This window comes from Microcaecilia unicolor, chromosome 5, assembly GCF_901765095.1.
Source record: "Microcaecilia unicolor chromosome 5, aMicUni1.1, whole genome shotgun sequence".
NCBI lineage: Eukaryota > Metazoa > Chordata > Amphibia > Gymnophiona > Siphonopidae > Microcaecilia > Microcaecilia unicolor.
Window position 1 is genome coordinate 155,801,983 of NC_044035.1, and position 19,543 is coordinate 155,821,525.

The 19,543-nt window shown below is 43.1% G+C and overlaps 1 protein-coding gene across 1 annotated transcript in view; it reads left to right on the forward strand.

Moving 5' to 3' along the window:
• The window catches only part of LOC115470365 (serine/threonine-protein phosphatase 2B catalytic subunit beta isoform-like), a 137,404-nt gene that overhangs the window by 75,368 nt on the left and 42,493 nt on the right, over window positions 1-19,543 (forward strand). Inside the window, 3 exon segments of the mRNA XM_030203467.1 lie at window positions 7,906-8,000; window positions 15,569-15,694; window positions 19,447-19,524. Coding sequence (XP_030059327.1) covers window positions 7,906-8,000; window positions 15,569-15,694; window positions 19,447-19,524 — 299 coding nt within the window.

Genomic DNA, 19,543 nt, shown 5'->3' on the forward strand with positions numbered 1-19,543 from the left:
CTCAAATCCTGAAGTCTTCGCAGTCCAGCGGCAACCTTACTCACTGGCCACCTCTGGCATGCCTCGGGCCTTTCCCCTCTGACCTGTGCAGCCCCTTTTGATGCAACATCTTCTCTTCAGAAGGGGTGGGATGGGTCAGAGGGGAAAAGCCCTGGGCATGTCGGAGGCAGCTAGTGAGTAAGGCTGCCTCTGGCACTACGAAGATTTCAGGACTTGAGGTTAGAGAGGGAGCAAATGGGCAGAGCCGGGAGTGGGGGGAAAGACACCAGATTGTGCAGGTAGGGAGGAGAGGAAGGAGGATGCATAGCTATGGGGGGCCCTTGGGGGCATGGGAGAGTGATATGGAAAGGCTGCCTGAGAATACAAAAATCTGTACTGACCCAATGCCTGAGCACTACAGATGCTATTCTTGACCCACCACAATCTGGTTTTCGCCCTCTCCACTCAACCGAAACTGCGCTTACTAAAGTCTCCGATGACCTATTACTGGCTAAATCCAGAGGTCAATATTCCATCCTCATTCTTCTTGATCTTTCCACTGCTTTTGACACTGTCGATCACAGCATACTTCTCAATACCCTGTCCTCACTTGGATTCCAGGGCTCTGTCCTTTCCTGGTTCTCTTCCTACCTCTCCCTCCGCACCTTTAGTGTTCACTCTGGTGGATCCTCTTCTACTTCTATCCCTCTGCCTGTCGGCGTACCTCAGGGTTCTGTTCTTGGTCCCCTCCTCTTTTCTATCTACACTTCTTCCCTTGGTTCATTAATCTCATCCCATGGCTTTTTCTACCATCTCTATGCTGATGACTCCCAAATCTACCCCTGATACCTCACCTTGCATTCAAACCAAAGTTTCAGCGTGCTTGTCTGACATTGCTGTCTGGATGTCTCAACGCCACCTGAAATTAAATATGACCAAAACCGAGCTTCTCATTTTCCCCCCCAAACCCACCTCCCCGCTCCCCCCGTTTTCTATTTCTGTTGATGGCTCTCTCATTCTCCCTGTCTCCTCAGCTCAAAACCTTGGGGTCATCTTTGACTCTTCTCTCTCCTTCTCTGCTCATATCCAGCAGATTGCCAAGACCTGTCGTTTCTTTCTTTACAACATCCGTAAAATCCGCCCCTTTCTTTCCGAGCACTCTACCAAAACCCTCATCCACACCCTTGTCACCTCTCGTTTAGACTACTGCAATCTGCTTCTTGCTGGCCTCCCACTTAGTCCCCTCTCCCCCCTCCAGTCGGTTCAAAACTCTGTTGCCTGTCTCGTCTTCCGCCAGGGTCGCTTTACTCATACTACCCCTCTCCTCAAGACCCTTCACTGGCTCCCTATCCGTTTTCGCATCCTGTTCAAACTTCTTCTACTAACCTATAAATGTACTCACTCTGCTGCTCCCCAGTATCTCTCCACACTCGTCCTTCCCTACACCCCTTCCCGTGCACTCCGCTCCATGGATAAATCCTTCTTATCTGTTCCCTTCTCCACTACTGCGAACTCCAGACTTCGCGCCTTCTGTCTTGCTGCACCCTACGCCTGGAATAAACTTCCTGAGCCCCTACGTCTTGCCCCATCCTTGGCCACCTTTAAATCTAGACTGAAAGCCCACCTCTTTAACGTTGCTTTTGACTCGTAACCACTTGTAACCACTCGCCTCCACCTACCCTCCTCTCTTCCTTCCCGTTCACATTAATTGATTTGATTTGCTTACTTTATTTATTTATTTTTTTTGTCTATTAGATTGTAAGCTCTTTGAGCAGGGACTGTCTTTCTTCTATGTTTGTGCAGCGCTGCGTACGCCTTGTAGCGCTATAGAAATGCTAAATAGTTGTAGTAGTAGTAGTAATTTCAGGATTTCTACTGTAAATGGTACTATATGCCAATGAGGTTGCTAAAAATGTATAAAACGGGCATGGATAAATGGAGGACAAAGAGATTTTTACTATATCTGGTGGACATGCCCCAAGGTACAGTCCTTCTTGGAAGCTATATTGAAGATTATCCAACAGATTACACTAGTGGAATACCCCAGAAAGGCGGATCATTTTTTATTACGCTTTAAGCCTATGGGAATAAAACCAGAACTTCATAAATTGGAAGCATGTCTTTTTACAGCCAGTAAGTAGATATTTATTTAAAACTTGATATACTGCCTTTTCTAGTAAAAGGCCAAGGCAGTTTATAAAATTCACTAATAGAATAACAAAAATTTTAAAAGAACTGCATTAAAAATAGGAAAACGTACGCTGATTCAGAAAACAATACATCTAGACCTGTTTACTCTGGGAGACCATACAGGCAATGCAAAACACTATTACGTAACGGGGGGATTGAAAGCAAGCTAAAAATAGGCCTTTAATAATGTCTTAAATTTGGACAATGAAAGTTCAGTCCTGATATTAGGAGGAAGGCTATTCCAAAGGCTTGGTGACAGAAAAATGCAGAGGATCTAGTGGACTCATAATGAGCATACTTCAAAGATACCAGTATTAATTGATTAGTGTCAAGGGACCAGAGAGCACAGGATGGTGTGTATGGTATAACTTTAGCAGCATCCTGGAAGCAGAATACAGCTCCCATGAATAAAGTACTGCAAAAGATGGTTTTTGTTTATCAAATGTCAAAACTGATGGCTCTACCACACGGATACTTAACTAAATTTCATAAGGTATGGGACATTTACAAAAACTGGAGGGATCAGAACTGAGAGGAGAACGAGAACAATAATTGTTTCACTAATTAAATAAAGCTATAAAGGGTCTCTTGAGACCTGACTGCTTAAGTTAGTTACAATCCACTGCATCCTTGCAGGAGGGGGTTGGGGAGGAGGAAGAGAAATGTCTACCATTGGAAATTGTTATTGTTTAAGTAGTTTGTTGAGCATTGATCTGTAACATACAAAAAATATTCAAACAAAATGTTGAGAATGGCCAAAGCATTCATGTCCTGGATCAATGAGCAGACTGAAAAAGTTATGTTGGAACTCACAAAAAAGGATGAAGTTTGGATCTTTGTATTACAAATTGTTTCCTGTAATAGAAAGACAAGCAGAGAAGTGAGGTCCAAAGGAAGAAGGAAAATCCAAGGAGGCAAAAATTGGAAGTAACAATTTTGGTTTATGGTAAATAGTTTACAAACAGGCTTATTTTCGAAAGAGAAGAGCGCCCATCTTTCGACACAAATCGGAAGATGGGCGTCCTTCTCATAGGGTCGCCCAAATCGGCATATTCTAAATCCGATTTTGGGCGTCCTCAACTGCTTTCCGTCGCGGGGACGACCAAAGTTCACGGGGCGTGTCGGAAGCATAGCGAAGGTGGGACTGGGGGAGTGCCTAACACATGGGCGTCCTCGACCGATAATGGAAAAAAGAAGGGCGTCCCAGACAAGCACTTGGGTGACTTGGTCCATTTTTTCTTATGACCAAGCCTCAAAAAGATGCCCGAACTGACCAGATGACCACCGAAGGGAATCGGGGATGACCTCCCCTTACTCCCCCAGTGGTCACTAACCTCCTCCCACCCTAAAAAAAAAAAACTTTAAAAATATTTTTTCCAGCCTCTATGCCAGCCTCAAATATCACACCCAGCTCCATGTCAGCAGTATGCAGGTCCCTGGACCAGTTTTAGTGGGTACTGCAGTGCACTTCAGGCAGGCGGACCCAAGCCGATTCCCCCCTACCTGTTACACTTGGGGTGGTAAATGTGAGCTCTCCAAAACCCACCATAAACCCACTGTACCCACATGTAGGTGCCCCCCTTCATCCCTAAGGGTTATGGTATTGCTGTACAGTTGTGGGGAGTGGATTTTTTTTTTTTTTTTTGGGGGGGGGGGGGTTGGGTGGCTCAGCACACAAGATAAGGGAGCTATGCACCTGGGAGCTTTTTCTGAAGTCCACTGCAGTGCTCTCTAGGGTGCCCGGTTGGTGTTCTGGCATGTGAAGGGGACCAGTGCAGTACGAATGCTGGCTCCTCCCACGACCAAATGGCTTGGATTTGGTCGTTTCTGAGATGGGCGTCCTCGGTTTCCATTATCGCCGAAAACCGGGGATGACCATCTCTAAGGACGACCATCTCTAAGGTCGACCTAAATGTTGAGATATGGGCATCCCCGACCATTCTTGTTTCGATAATACGGGTTTCCCCGCCCCTTCACGGGTACGTCCTGCGAGGACGTCCTCAGGAAAACTTGGGCGCCCCATTCGATTATGCCCCTCAAAGTAGTTAACGCTTGTAAAATAAAAATGCAGGACTCAACGTAGGCCGTGTTTTGGTAGTGCTGCCTGTGTGAGGAGTCCAAGTGCACTACAAAACAAATAAAAATGTAAAAAACAATTAGAACAAAATTTAAAAACAATAGTGTCACGAAACACCTAGCAGCCATCTGGAGGGTCTGTCCACAGCACTGCTCAGGTCCACCAGCACCTGGGCACATGCCCTATACTAGCCAACCTTCCACCCCACACAATAGGTTCCACTTGCCTTTGGTGAGTTTCCCACTCACAAGGTACTCCACAGTGATTTTTACGATACTGGGACCCACACTCCAGGGGGTCCACAGTTCCCAGAAAGCACCCACAGACTCAAAAACACAAACCAGGATTCTTAGTCAGTCTAGGATAGCAGAGCTAATAAACTATAGGTTTATTATCACAGAACTTGAACAGTGAACAGAAAAAGATGAAATCAGCAAACAATAACAGATAACGGAATATGGATCAATTATAAAACTATGGGGTCATTTTACTAAGCTGCGGCAAAAAGTGGCCTGCGGTAGTGTGGGCACATGTGTTTGGCATACGCCGGGCGAGTTTTTACCGTGTCTGGGGAAAAGGGCTTTTTTTTTTTTTTTCCAATGGGCTGGGGAAAGGGCCTGCGGTAAAATTGCAACCAGCGTGGACCTATTTATGGCCTGAGCCCTTACCACCCATTGATCTAGCGATAAGGGCTCACATGCGATGACCGGGTCAGCACGCGCCAACTGTCAGTTAATGTCAGAAATGCTGTGCGTGGTAGGAAATAAAAATTTAAAAAATTTGTCCTGGTGGTATGGGTGTGCACCAAATCTGAAATTACCCCCGGGGGGGGGGAGGGGGGAGGGTTTGCTAGTCTCATTTGCGTAGAGCCTACTATACCTTTGGAAAAGGGCCCCTGTCTAAAGACTATCTGGGTAGTACCTGTGGAGTTCAGGAAATATAGCTGCTCACAGGTTATAAAATATAACTGCTGACAGGGCCTCAGTAAAAAGATCTTTCTCTCTCCGCTCCCTGGCTGAGACTGGGGAAAATTCAGTACCTCCTGGCTAGATTTGAACTCGAGGGCCAATCAAAGCCCAGAGCACCAACTTTTAAAGTATCTGACCAATGGTACTGCAAAGTGCCTTTCCACATGCTTAAACTGGAAAAGTCTTTTTCTGCAACAGCTTTAAAACACAAAACAATTGCCATCTGCTGGCCAATTAGGAGAAATACACTTCAGGAAATAATTCAGTTCACAGGCTTAGAAACCCACTGTTTGGTCACAAATAGTTCATATGAAAAACTATTTATATAAAATCTAAATATAAAAAGGTATATGCATGTGCTGTAAGTTAAAAAATAGTGACAAACAGAATTAGTAGTTGCATATGGCTTATTGGTCCAAAAGGCACAATGAGGCTATTTTAAACAGCAGTACTTATGTTGTACGTGCCCTATATAATTTTTCAGCCAACCAATTGTTATGTAGAAGCCTATTGAAAGGGTAGCATACCTAACTGTCTGACAAAACGTGGACATCAGAACAAGGAAGAAACTTCTGTGAACACAATGTTGATCCTTGCAAAAGAAAAGGAATGGTACGGCTAGTCAATATTATTGTGCTAAAAATGGTAATGTTTTTTGAAAAGAAAGAAAGATTGGTGGCGGAGCTAATCATAATAAAAAAGAAAAAGTTAAATCAAACCTATAAATGGCAAGTGACCGACTCACCTGCAAATGCGCAGTAGAGACTTCCCTCTCTGTCCCGCCCCCGCGTCAAGACGTGATGACGGGGGGAGGGGGGCGGGACAGAGAGGGAAACTGCGCGGAAGGGGAGGGAGGGAACCGCTGACGTCGCCACCACCCCCCCTTCACCCGGCCCGGGCCCTCTCTTCGTTATTCAATTTACAGCAGCGCCGAAACAGCAACAAGCAACTCAGCTTCAGCTCCCGTCGGCCTTCCTTCCCTGCCTGTGCCCCGCCCTCGCCGACGTGACGTCACATGAGGGCGAGGCACAGGCAGTGAAGGAAGGCCAATGGGAGCTGTTGCTTGCTGCTGTTTTGGCGCTGCTGTAAGTTGAAAAACGAAGAGAGGGCCTGGGCCGGGTGAAGGGGGGGCGGGGGCGACTCCGGGGTGGGGGGGAGGTAGCGGCTACCTTGGGGGGGGGAGGGGACATGGGAGGTCTCAGAAGGAGGGGGGCCTTGGAGCTGGGAGGGCTGGGAAGAAGGCATGGGGGGGGGGCAGGGGCCCTTGGAACTGGGAGGGAGGGCAGGGGGGCCCTTACAGTTGTGAGGGAATGGGGCCCTTACAGTTGTGAGGGAGAGCAGGGGGCCTTGGAACTGGGAGGGAGGGAAGGGGGCCTTGGGAGCTGGGGGGGAGGGCCTGGGGCCTTGGAACTGGGAGGGAGGGAGGGCGGGCAGGGGGCCTTGCAGCTGGGAAGGGGGGAGGACTGGAGCCTTGGAGCTGGGAGGGAGGGACAGAGGGGGCCTTGGAGCTGGCAGGGAAGGAGGATGGCAGGGGGCCTTGCAGCTGCAACGGGAGGGGGGCCTTGGGAAAAAAAAAACATTCCAATACGCGCCCGTTTTAACGGGCTTAACGGCTAGTAGTATATATAAAAAGAAGAAGAAGAAACCGTCGCTTATGTTAAGCGTTTAAGCTGGCTGAGTTAAAAATAGATTTGAGTTCAGTTAACCGGTATTCCCACCACTGCCGATATAAAAGCACTTGAAAAACAAAGCTTTAGCAAATATAAAACATGTTAAAAGCTTACTTTGAAAAAGAAGACTCACTGTTTCATCAAAACCTGTGCATAGAGTTTAATGCAATGAATGTGGCGCATGTCCTCTCGGGCTTTAAAAGACCAGATCCACACCTTTGAATTGAATGATAGCTCTAATTCTCTGGTGGTTGTGTTGAAGACAGAAACAATAAATAAAAGTGGCACGAATAAGCTTGTAAATCTCCATGGTCAAGTTAATATGTATATTTTGTTTACTAATTAAAAACTAGGTGAAAAGGTGCTGCCAAAATAGCGATGATGATTGTAGCTGCGTACTGTCGAAAAAGCTGCTATCAAACTGTATCAGGTTATGTTTCAAACCTGATTTTAAACAAATACCAGTAAAGATAATAAAATGGTTATCTTTGAGTTATGTGTTTTCATATACTATAGATTACTTTGATAATGCCTTATTTACTTATTGTCAAAATTAAGTAGTAATAGGAAAACAGCAGTGATGTGAAACACAAAGGTGGCAGACATTATAAAAATGGTCTGCAGTTGTAGGATCAAGTATAATGTATAGCTCATTGGTTCAAAAGGCATAATGAGCAATTTAAACAGCAGCACTTATATGCACCCTATATAATTTTTTCAGCCAATCAGTTGTTTTGTGAAAGTTGTTATCTTGGTCTAACAGAATTCATTAAAACCTCACTTTTTGTTTCTGGTGATTTTAGTTACCTTTTCCCAAAGATGGTCACATATAATTGTAACAGAGGTGAAACTTTGTTGGCATTACTGCTCACCTTTCAGACTTGTGTTCATTCTAAGAGTAAAGAGGGGCAGCTATGTGGAGGCGTGTCCCCAAAACCAGTCATGTTTCTATGGGCTTTGTCCCAATTTAAACATGTTTTTTGGATGTGTTTTGATGCATACAAAGCTCTTTTCTTTACAGCTATAGAATGTACAGAAAAAGTCAAACCACGGGGTTTCCCTCTTTGATTACTATTTTCTCAGCACCCAATTACCTAGATGTCTACAATAATAAAGGTAAGACATGCCTAGTTCTAAGGTTTGTATGTACAGATGTTTTTGAAGAAACATTCCTCTGGGAGCAGTCAGTTCTATCCTCATTAGCATGAGAGGTGGAGTTGCTTTGTTCATCTGTGATCCTCAATGTTTTTATCAAAGTACTGTCTGATGACAAACTGCTGCACTGATTCATACAGATGGGTCACATGATTCTTTCTAATGTTAGAACTGTACAAGAGCTTTCATGAAAATCTTCTGAGCATGCATGGGGGTTTTCTGCACACTTCTTGGCCTTCTGGTCTTTAGTTTTCTTTTTCGTCATTGTCAGAGGACATCCTGGCAGATCCTTCCCACTGCTGGTTTGCTGCATAGCATAACATATGAGTCATAGCTTTAGCTCTGCTGACCCACAGTGCTAGTAGCTTGATTGCAGTTTTTCCTGTATTTTGATACATCTTTTTCTTCAAAACTCTTTTACTTTCAATTTAGTGTTCTCTGTTTTCACAGCTTATACAAGAAGCAAACTGGAAGCTTTAGCAGTTGCCTAACATGCTCATAGAAGGTATTGCTTACATGTGATCATACGAAGTGCTAAGGGCAAAGGCCACAACTTCACTTTGCACAGCTTTTGAACAAAGATGTTGCCAAGAGTGGTTCAAGCCTTGCAGGAAAGGCACTGCACTAATCTGACCACCTCAAATAAACCTAGTTAGAATCCTACCCTAAAACCTAAGGAGAAGTACCTGATCACAGTCATTTTCCAATTCTGTTTGTATGTTTATGTAATATATTTATTTTTGTGTGTGAGGGAAATGGATCTCAGATATTGGGGTGGGGTGGCAGAGAGAGGGGGTATCAAGTTGGGGAAAGGATCTCAGGAACAAGATGGAGAGGGGAATTCAGAAATGCATGAAGGTGGAGGGAGAGCAGGTCTTGGGGTGCCCCAGGCCAGCACCTCCTCCTTTTTTGCCTATAAGAGCCAGACTAGTAGTTTTGAATTGCATGGATACTATAGCAAAATTTGTTATGTTTCACATGGTTCAAACCTCTAGTTTGGTGATTGGTGAGAGAGGTAAAGGAGGGTCTCGAGGCACTGTTGCTCTTCTGCTGTTGGCCTGCTTAACTGGGAGTGATTGTGGAGGAGGGAAGGATGAACTAGGATTCGAGATAGAGAGGGAAGGAGAGAGGTATACCCATACTTACCTGGTCAGTCATCCACCCAGCCCAACTCAGCCAAAGGCTTCCTGTAATTTTTCCAAAAAATAAAGGAAAAACAAAAACCACTCCACAGATAGCAATATCAAAGTAGCAAATAGGAGTAGTGGAAAAGGTAGCAACAAAAGCAACCAGTGTATTAACACTAAATACACTATCTTTAATGCTATATTATTTTTTTGGTATACTAAAAAGACATAGAAGCATCAGATGGGTACATAGGAGACCTATCGGACCTCTTCTAGCACCCACTATTTCAGATCCAAGCTCCTTAAAGCTTCAATCATTTGCCCCATATGTCTATGTTCGTTTATAAACTATTTATATAATTTTTCTTTAAATTAAAATTCACACATGCCAAAGACAAACAGGCAGTTGTGCACATAAAGGGAAAAACAAGCAAGCAACCACTTAGCTTATTCAGACATAACGAAACAGTGCTCCAAAGCTCATTCAAGACACCCACCCATACCAAAAAATAATGTATAATTAAAGATAGAGTGTGTTTAGTGTTAATAAACTGGTTCCTGTAATTCTGCGGCAAGGGCCCTGCCAATACCTTAGTTAAACTGTAAAATGAAGAGCAACAGGCCTGGCAACAAGGCATCCCATGTATACTCTAAATCTTTTCTGAGAAATCTCTTGACAAGAGTTCTCTGCACTTTGTTGTAGTGTCAACACAAAAAAGTTACAAGCAAAGGATTGATTGATCAGATTTCTCAAGTGGGCTTCTAGCTGAATAAGAACCTGCCTCAATTTTGTATACCTTTTTCAACCATAATAATTAAATATATCTTACAACAGCTGTCACTGTCAAAATGTTTTAAGGACAGAATTAGATCAAAATGTTTGAGCAAATTAAGTGAAGATTTTATTTATTAACAAAAAAATGTAGTCCTTATTGAACTTAAGAAGGGTGCTGCAAAAACACCGTTGGAGTTCTAAGCACCTCACAAACACCTGAAGAAAATAGTTAAGCCTTTTCCACAACTTGAACAAAGTTTTTTTGATGTCTGTGTGTAATCCTGTTTTCTATTGGTTTGCTGTTTTGTCCTTTACTTTTGTTCTTTCCTATTTAAATTGTAGTTCCTTTTCTATGTGTGTTATGTTTTATTTTTAATTTGATAACTGCTTTGAACTATACATTAGGAAAGGCAGTATTGCAAATCTGAATGAATAAATAAATAATCTAAAAGGAAATGGTTGAGCCCAAAGTGATTAAATCTTCAGCATAAGGCTTGAGGATACAGACTGTATCTTTAGAGTAGCAAACACTTATTGTGCAGACATCACCTCAGTTGTCAGTTCAGAACTTATGACTCTTTTAATGCACTCAGTGCAGGAAGACACTATTCTGCAGATGTATAAATTGAGCAACAAGAAAGGAGCCAAAGTAAGTGTGCTTAGCACAAGATTAACAATTAGTGCAGAAGTCAGTGCAGACCACCTGCACAGAATCACTGGTACTTGTTCCAGAAAAGGTTGATGTCTTTCAGGGTCCTTCATCAGAACTGCTCTGTTTTGAGAGTATGGACTAGAAGATGAACTTTTTCAAGGATCTACCCAGCCATCACATTTCTTCTGTTTTGGAGTCCCTTCAGGAACAGTTCCTTTCACAATCTTCCGAGGGTGTCTAAATCTCATCATGACAGCAATCAACACCTGCCATTAAGAAATCCATAGAAGCTTCCAGATCATTCCTAAAGGCTATTATACTGGTAACACCAATTCTGTGGACAGATTAATGGAAGAACAAGATTACTCACCCTCGTCACAGCTGTTGAAAGATTCACGAAGAGAGTTTCTAGAATGGTCACAAATTGAAGAATGAACTGGTTTGCATTTCAGTCCTTCTCAAGTTCCCAGGAATAGGTCTCCTCAAAAGGACTATTATTTCCTGGTTTTCATAAGGAAGATGTACAAGGAGGCTTTTTCCATTTTCAGGAAGATAAGGAACTGAAGGCAGATAGTTCTGGTCTTTCAGGGGACAATATTCAGCCACCTTGCTATAGCATAAAGGTAAATAGGTGATGTATTCACTTATTGTGGTGCATGGTATTTGACCTGGCTTCTGTGTAGGCTAATTCTCATGCCAGTCAGTAGTTGTACAGTTAGTCTGGAAAACTGTAAAAAATGTATTTATTATACTTCTATTTGGCCATGTGAACCTGTGCTTAATCACATTTTACATAAAATTATAGAAAATAGACAATGTAAAAATTTCAGCAACCCATCAAATACTCTTCACTAAAACCAAGGAACATTCCAATGCACCACCTGGAAAAGATCAGAAGTCCCAACATATTTGGTATAAAAATCTTTCAAGGAACTATGCTCACCTCTAGGAATGTGGCATACCAGCTTTGCTTGATACAATATATGCATCAGTGTATTGATAAAATCAGATCTCTTCCAGATGTCCTGCTTCAGGAACAAAGAGACAGGTTACATCACTGTCTCTGAACACGTTGAGTAAACCCCATTGTCAGTCAGTGAAACATTTGGCACATCATCTTGATTATCATCTCTTGCCATGGGAGCAAGAAGAATGGCTTGGCTCAGGGCTTCTGGCCTTTGGGGGGAGTCCATGATAAACTTGCTGATGTGCCCTGCAATGGGGAAACCCTGTGTGGAGGCAATTTGAAATAATCAGTTAACATCATTAAGGACCCCTGTTCTACTCTGCAAAAATGGTCTTTTACAAAACAGTTTGTAAATATAAGAAGGTATGTCCTCTAAGGGAATGCCGAAAAAATTCAGACAAAGGCAACAACTAATTCAGCCCCTGCAGACTTGGAGAATCCATCAGCAGACTAGGAGCCAGCCTAAATTACAGACAGTTGACCAGTCCAAGATATTGCCATCTTTTTTGAGAGTCAACAACATAACCAGCCTTCTCTCCTAATATGAAGCAGACTGTCCCTTTTCAGCAACTCATGGATCTCCATTACAAAAGATTGATGTGTACTAAGGATATTAACTCAGTTATTGCCTTTACTTCCTTAAAATCTCTTCAAATAACCCTCTTGGTCTCCTCCCTTGAACAGCAGTACAGCCTTCTGCAAGAAAAGAAGTCCTCAATCATTATCAAGTATTCCTTTCATGCTAGAAGCAGGCCAGAGAGAATGTTTAAAAAAAAAGTCTAGCAGCATTTGTAGCTTCAGACCTGCATAAGAAGGGAATCTTTTTTTTTTGTTTGTTTGTTTGTTTTTTTTTGTTTCTCATGCCTGAAAAACTGGTTGTTGAAAAGATTTTCAGTACCAAAAAACAAATATTCTCTGCAAATGACCAGTTGCCTCCTTGAATCTCTAGGGCTTGTTATCAGCTGTCAGTCATCAAATCCTTCAGTTTATTGGAGCTCTCTTTAACATTCAGATAGGGAAGATTGTAATTACATAGAAGCTTACCAGCAAAAGCTGTGCTCCAGCAAGCACTATCTTGGTTTTGCTAGACTACACAACAGTGATAGTTAATGTAAATCCATTTACACTCCTCTGCATATTTTAGCTGCAGTGGGTGTTCAAGTTTCAGTGGAACCAGCTGTCTCAGCCACTGTTTCCTGTAATGAGATTAAGCAAATGGGCTCTTTATGCCTTCAGTTGGTAGAAGACATGCTCCAGTCTGGCTCAGGGACTTCCATTCCATAAGCCTCAACATCAAGTGCTTTTAATCACAAATGCATCATACACATACCTCTACACTCAAGGAACTTATTCAAGATGGGAAAGACAGCACCATATGAAATCTGAGCTGTCTCCAACACTCTCTTAAATCCTCAGAGAAGAGAATACTCATCCAGACAAACAACCAGCTAGCAATGTTTTGTACAAACAAGCAAAAAGGCACATTCTTTAAAATGAAGCATTTAAAATCTGGGACTAGGCAGTATTGAAACAGATGCTCCATGCTATAGCATTATCTACCAGAACTACAGTTCATAATTGCAGATAAGCTCAGCCATTTCTTAGAGCCTCATGAGTAACCTTTGACAAAGTAATACTGCAGGATTTCTTCTATCCCAACTGCAGATAAGAAAATATATATATAAAGATAAGGCATGGTTTCCTTGCCTGTATCAGTCATCACTTCAGACACCAATTTGTCTAACACAGTGCCTATAAAATGGCTGGAAAGTACTTTTCTTCGTGACCATAATTTCAGCTAGGAGAGCAGGTGAACATCAAGCAATCATATCGTACTCTGTGCACCTATAGTTCTTTCACAACAGGGTAGCCCTTTGGACACACTTTAAACTTTTACTGAAGATTGTTTCTGTGTTCCACATTAGTCAGTTAATTGCTGTTTCCACACTTCTTACCCCAAGTCTTATGCTCACAAAGATGAGCAAGCTTTGTACATTGTGGATTGCAAAAGAACATCAGTGTGCTGTGTTGAGAAATCTTGTACTGTGACAGCTGAATAGGCTTGCACCTAAAAGATGCTGTGCATTAGACCAGAGCCATGTCAGCATCCATTGTTCACCTCTGCTCTCTTTCCATTGAAGAGATGCATAAAGCGGTAACATGGTTATTCATTCACATTTTACACCATGTTGCTGTGTGGATAAAATGTCTTGAGACAAGATGTGCTAAAACAGTTTTTCATCTGACAGTCAGTTCTCCCACACACCTGGGTTTTCCAAAGAAACTACTTAATTAAAATGACTAGGCCAACCCTAACCTATGGGATTCCTAATTTGTGTGGCTGATTTTAACCTGTTTGATAATGGAGATAATGTAGGTACTTACCTGTATTGGGGGTTCTCTGTGCACAGCAGGATAAATCGGACACAGACCCATCCATCTACCCAGGGAGCAGACCCCTAAACTCTCTAATAGACTGAGGGGATTTACATAGCAGCAGCTGTGCAGAAAATCTTGCACATGCTCAGAAAAACCTTAAAGGTTTTCCAAGCCCTAAGAGATCCCATCTTAGTGATGTTAGATGACATCCCCACTTGTGTGTCTGACTTATTTTGCTGTCTGTAGAAAACCTTTATTACAGGTACGCAACTACACTTTCTCTACCTTCAGGATCTGTTAATGCTTCTTCCACTTCCTCAGCCCTCAGCAGCACAAGGAGAAGAAGCCTGGCTCAGGAACTGAACTCTGACCTTCATAGCAGTGCACATCACTGCTGCTGAGCTTCTGAGTAGGCCCGATTTAAAAACACACAAGTAAAGGGTAATTTTATAACAGTATGTCAGGGTTAAGTAGACTGGAAGGTGCTTATTTTGTGCCTATTTTATAAAAACAAAATCATATAACATAGAGAATTAAAATAATATCAACAGTTTGCCTATTTGACTTTATAAAATACTAGGCATGATCTGTACAGGATTTATGCTATGCTGCAGGCGTGGGTATTATGCTTGTTTGAATGCAGGTATAAATGTCCACACATAGATTATTGAAGTATGTGCTCCAACTAGACCATGCTCCTAGTAGTTTACAGTAAAAGCATGTGCATACTGTGCTGTGTACTTTTATGCCATGCACAATTTTATCAGAGCCATTTTATGCACATACATGGTCATATAAGTGCAAAAATGACTTTTTCCATAGAGTCCGTCCTACTGTTCCAGAACTTGTGGGATTAATAATGTCCATCAACCTGCAGGTGGAGATAGAGAAAACTAAAATGAGCTGTGATATATAAGCCCTGAGAGACACTCCAACCCTTTAGCTTCTTTCTGTCTCCAGCAGGTGGATGGACATGTTTGGCAGCAGCTCCTAGTTCTAGTTATTGGCTCCTGGTCCAGTTGATCAACTGGTTCCCGGTAGAGCAGAGCGTACATTTGGCCAGTGGGAGGGTCATATCGGAGGTGTCTAGATCCCTATCTCCCCATTCTGCTGGAATCCCTTTTCTCTCCTCCCACTGCTTCAGACTTACCTCAGTGGCTTAAAAAAAAAAAAAAGAGAGAGGTTCGGGTTTGATTGGTCTGTGCAGAGCTGATCCAGCAGCACCGGGGAGCAAGTGTTTGGGGAGAGATTGTCAGCAGTGGTAAGTCTGCTTTATCTCTGCAGCTCTGTGTCAGAGCTTTGGCAGGACCACTTTGTTTGCTGTTCCCTGGGGTAGGGCTCACTTCGGATCCTCTTGACTTCGTGAGAGGAGCACAAAGGGCAACGGCAGAACCCATGGCGGCTCCCGCAGAGGCAATAAATTGTTGTCAAGGAGATGAACTGCCTGCAAAGCATCTCAGAAGTGTATGTGTTTAGTGCTGTGTATGTCTAGTAGTACTATAGAAATCATAAGTAGTAATAGTTTTCACATTTAAACTGAACTGTGACCATACAAGACCAAAGTTATTTTTTCTGACTAACTTCAGGAGCTGAAAATGTTAATTTTTTTTTCTAATCTTCATGTCCCAGCTGCTGTATTAAAATATGAAAATAACGTGATGAATATTCGACAGTTCAACTGCTCCCCACATCCCTACTGGTTACCCAATTTTATGGATGTCTTCACATGGTCCTTGCCGTTTGTTGGTGAGAAAGGTATGTTCTTTGCTTTCATTGAGATTACTTTGGCTGTTCTCAGCTGTCCTTGCTCTTGATGGCTTGCATTGATTGAGATGTTCTAAGATCTCCTGGGGTTGAGGCCTTATGCTTATAAGGTTGTAGTTAGCATAACTGGGCCTTATGCTTATAAGGTTGTAGTTAGCATAACTGTCTGCATAGGATCAATCGTGCGTTGTCACTTATAGAGAAAAGAGAGGCAAGGTGTACCATAAAACTAAAAGCTCCACACCTAAAACAAAAGACAAGGAGAGCTCTGTGTATAAAAGGTAACTTTCGTCAACTGGCTGCATCATGCCATTTCCCACTGACCTAATGATGTCAAAACTGATTCTACTGACTCCCCCCTTCCCCTTCCCTCTTCCTCTGTTCCTTTCCTCTTCTTTTCTCTTTTTTTCTCTCTTTTCCTTGTTTTTTTCTTTCCTTTCCCTCCTCTCTGCCTCCTTCCTTTCTTATTGTTTGTGATGTATTAGTTTTATAGTTAGTACAGTTTTATATGATGTGTGCTATTTTTATATTATTACCCTGTTTGAGCATGTTAGCTATTATATGGCAACCTTGCCAAATTCCTCTTATTAGAGAAGCTAATAGGAAAGCTAACATACTGCTTATATCAGTTGCTAGCTAGCATTGTGTGTTGAAAAAAAACCATACAGTAGATAAAGTAGATTTTATTTTCCGAGGACAAGCAGTCTGCATTATTCTCACAGATGGGTAGACGATCTGCTTCATTCCCGGGCCGACGCGGATCGTCGACCCATCTGTGAGAATAATCTGCCTGCTGTCCTCGGAGAATACCTGCTACAGGTAAGCATCTTCGCTTTCTCCCAGGACAAGCAGGCTGCATTATTCTCACAGATGGGTCGACGATCCGCGTTGGCCCGGGAACGATGCAACTCGTCGACCCATCTGTGAGAATAATCAGCCTGTTGTCCTCGAAGAATCCCTCCTACATGATGTTCTTTGCTGTATATTAAGTTCTAATGTTCTTGTTAATATGGAATGATGGTAGTTTTCAGGGTAATAGGTGTATGTCATATGGGATATATCCAGATTAATTCTGTAGATGTTCTTAATTGTATGATGCAGTATAGGTTACTTTTTCACTATAGCATTTTTGTATTTAAACTTTTTTTTTAATCGAGATGATGCAGTTTGTATGGATTGAAATAGTTGTATTTGAAATGAGTGAGTACATTTGAACTGCTGCAAGTAGGATCATTATATTTATTTATTTATTTATTTATATTCATATACCTAGTAACTTGTATACATTGATAGTACATTTGTCTTGGGCTGCTACAAAGATTCTAGCCTCATCAATCCCTTTTCTTTTCACTAATGGTTATAAGCCAAAATGCTTTCTTCTTAGTTTCATGTAGAATAAATTCATGTCACAGCCTAGTTGATGTTTGCCTCAGGTTTGATGTCATTGTAGGAGCTATTTTCTATGTGCAAGCATGTTTTACTTTATATATGCTTTATAAATGCTTTATAAAATTACCCCTCCCCCCTTCCTGAGAAGGTAGTTTTAAAAGGAATTTACCCAAGTAACAAAAGATTTACTTGTGTTAATTTCTTTGGTTGAAAATTGCACTCCCTTGAGTGGTTATGCGTGCTGTTCGCATTCTTTAATTAGCACTATATCCTTTACAGTTTGACTTGAAAGAGGCAAAAAAGTTTACCATGTTCCAGATGTGATCTTACTTTGAGTTTGTACATCTGTGTACCATAATTTCATTTGTAATTTCACTAGGATCTTCCACACCTATGTATGGTCTGAATAGATTGTTCAGAGCTGTATCGCATATTCTACCCATGGTCGCATTAGGGCATGTTTATCTGCACCCCATAGTCTATATTCCTGCAGGAGGGGGAATCTAACTAAGGGTGCATATAGCAGAGCACTGTAATTCAGTTGTGATTTATATATAGTACAGCAGTGCACCCTATGTAATCTCAGTAAGATATGCAGCTGTATTCCCTGCTTTAGATATGGTTGCACTAGAACCTTTTACAGCTGTGCACCATTCTCATTTATGATTTTTTTTTTTCATATACAATTGTACGCCATATTCCAGTTGTGTGACAGCAAGGGTCTTGTGCAGCTGTGTGCCATAAACAGCTATTCAGGAGGTCTAAGTTCAATTCCCGTCTCAACATACTTCCTGGATTTTTTGGGAGGTGCTGCAGGGAGGAGGAAATTGTAACTTCAAACTTCAGCAACCTCTAGAGGCTTAAGGGTGCATGCATTCTAGACTTCAAAGGGAGCTGTTACCTGTGGCCCCCTGACCGAGGGCTGTCACCTTGATGGATAGACTAGATAAAGTGGAGGCAGAGGATTAAAAAAAAAGAAAAAATCCAGGCAGTTGAAAATGAATGATTATGGTGCCATAGCCCAGTAAGGCCTGAAGGTATCAAGAAAAGAACTGTTTGGCCAATAAAAATACAGTCTCACTAAAACCTTGTATAGCTGTACATCTACATTCCAGGTGTGATCTCACTAGTGGGCCAATGATCAGAAGCATATGCAGGTGCTAGAGGCTGTTAGCGCCATACTAGCGCCTGTGTTTGCTATCGTCCCATGATGAGCCCCCGAGTGCACGAAACAACGTGCTCGCGGGCTCTGAATGCAAGTAGCATGCAAATGCATGCTAAACGTATTCCTTCCCAGTGAGCAGCGCACCAAATCCTACGCCAGATCGGGGCTGGTGTTAGGGTTTGCAGACCGTTGGGGAGGAATGGTGAGCCCTGTCCAGCATGCATTTGCATGTTAGCAGGCCCCTCATTCCCTCCAATGCAGCCCCCCCCCCCCCAGCGACCAAGGGGCTGGAGGTCGGGCGGACCTCTTGTGTCCCCCTGCCCCCCCCCCCCCCCACCCCGACACGCTGGAGATCTGGTTGGTCTCTAGCCCTCTAACCCCCCTTCCAGTCCCCGAAGAAAAGTCCTGGTGGCCCAGTAGGCCGTGAATGAAGCCCCCCGACCTGAAGGTCTAGCGGCCCTCTTCCCCGCCCTCCCCCTGGTGCCTGTTGGAGGAGGGAGGTAGACTCCCTTCTCTTCCAGCAGCACTGCCTTGAAAATTGCAGTTCCCAGCCCTGCCCAGTGCATCCTGTGATTCACTGGGTGGGGCTTCACACCATATAAGGGAGTCCCTTATATGGTGTGAAGCCCCACCCTGCACATCCCATTCCATTTTCGAGGTGGCTGCTGGAAGAAGAGGGAGTCTACCTCCCTCCTCCAACTATGTAGGGGGGATGAGGATAGGGAAGAGGGTCGTTAGAGGTAGGGGGGGCTTGATTTGCAGCCCACTGGGCCACCATGGCTTTTCTTGGGGGGATGCTAGGGGGGCTGGAAACCACTGGATCTCCAGCCCCCTGAACCTGGGTCGGAGGGGCTCAGGGTGGGGTTTGGTGGGGGCACTAGGCCACCAGGGCCATGCTGTTTGGGGTCTGGTGGTCCCACAGACCTCCAGCCCCTGTGTTTGACAGGTCTGGGCTTTTTACAGCCCAGTCCTGTCAAGCAAGTGTGGGAGGATTGTGCTCATTCACAATCCTTCCGCACTTTACCCTGTGATCAGAGATAATAGCGCACATAAATTTGCATGCTATTATCTCTGATTATAGGGGCGGTAAAGCCCTATCATCGGGCATAGGATCATATACCATTGTAAGTTGCCTTTTTGTCTGACTAAATACATGTTTTTTACTTGCTGTGATCTGTTTTTTTTGCAGTAACAGAGATGCTGGTGAATGTTTTGAGCATCTGTTCTGATGATGAGCTGATGACAGAAGGGGAGGATCAGTTTGACGGTAAGATCTTTAAAAAAAA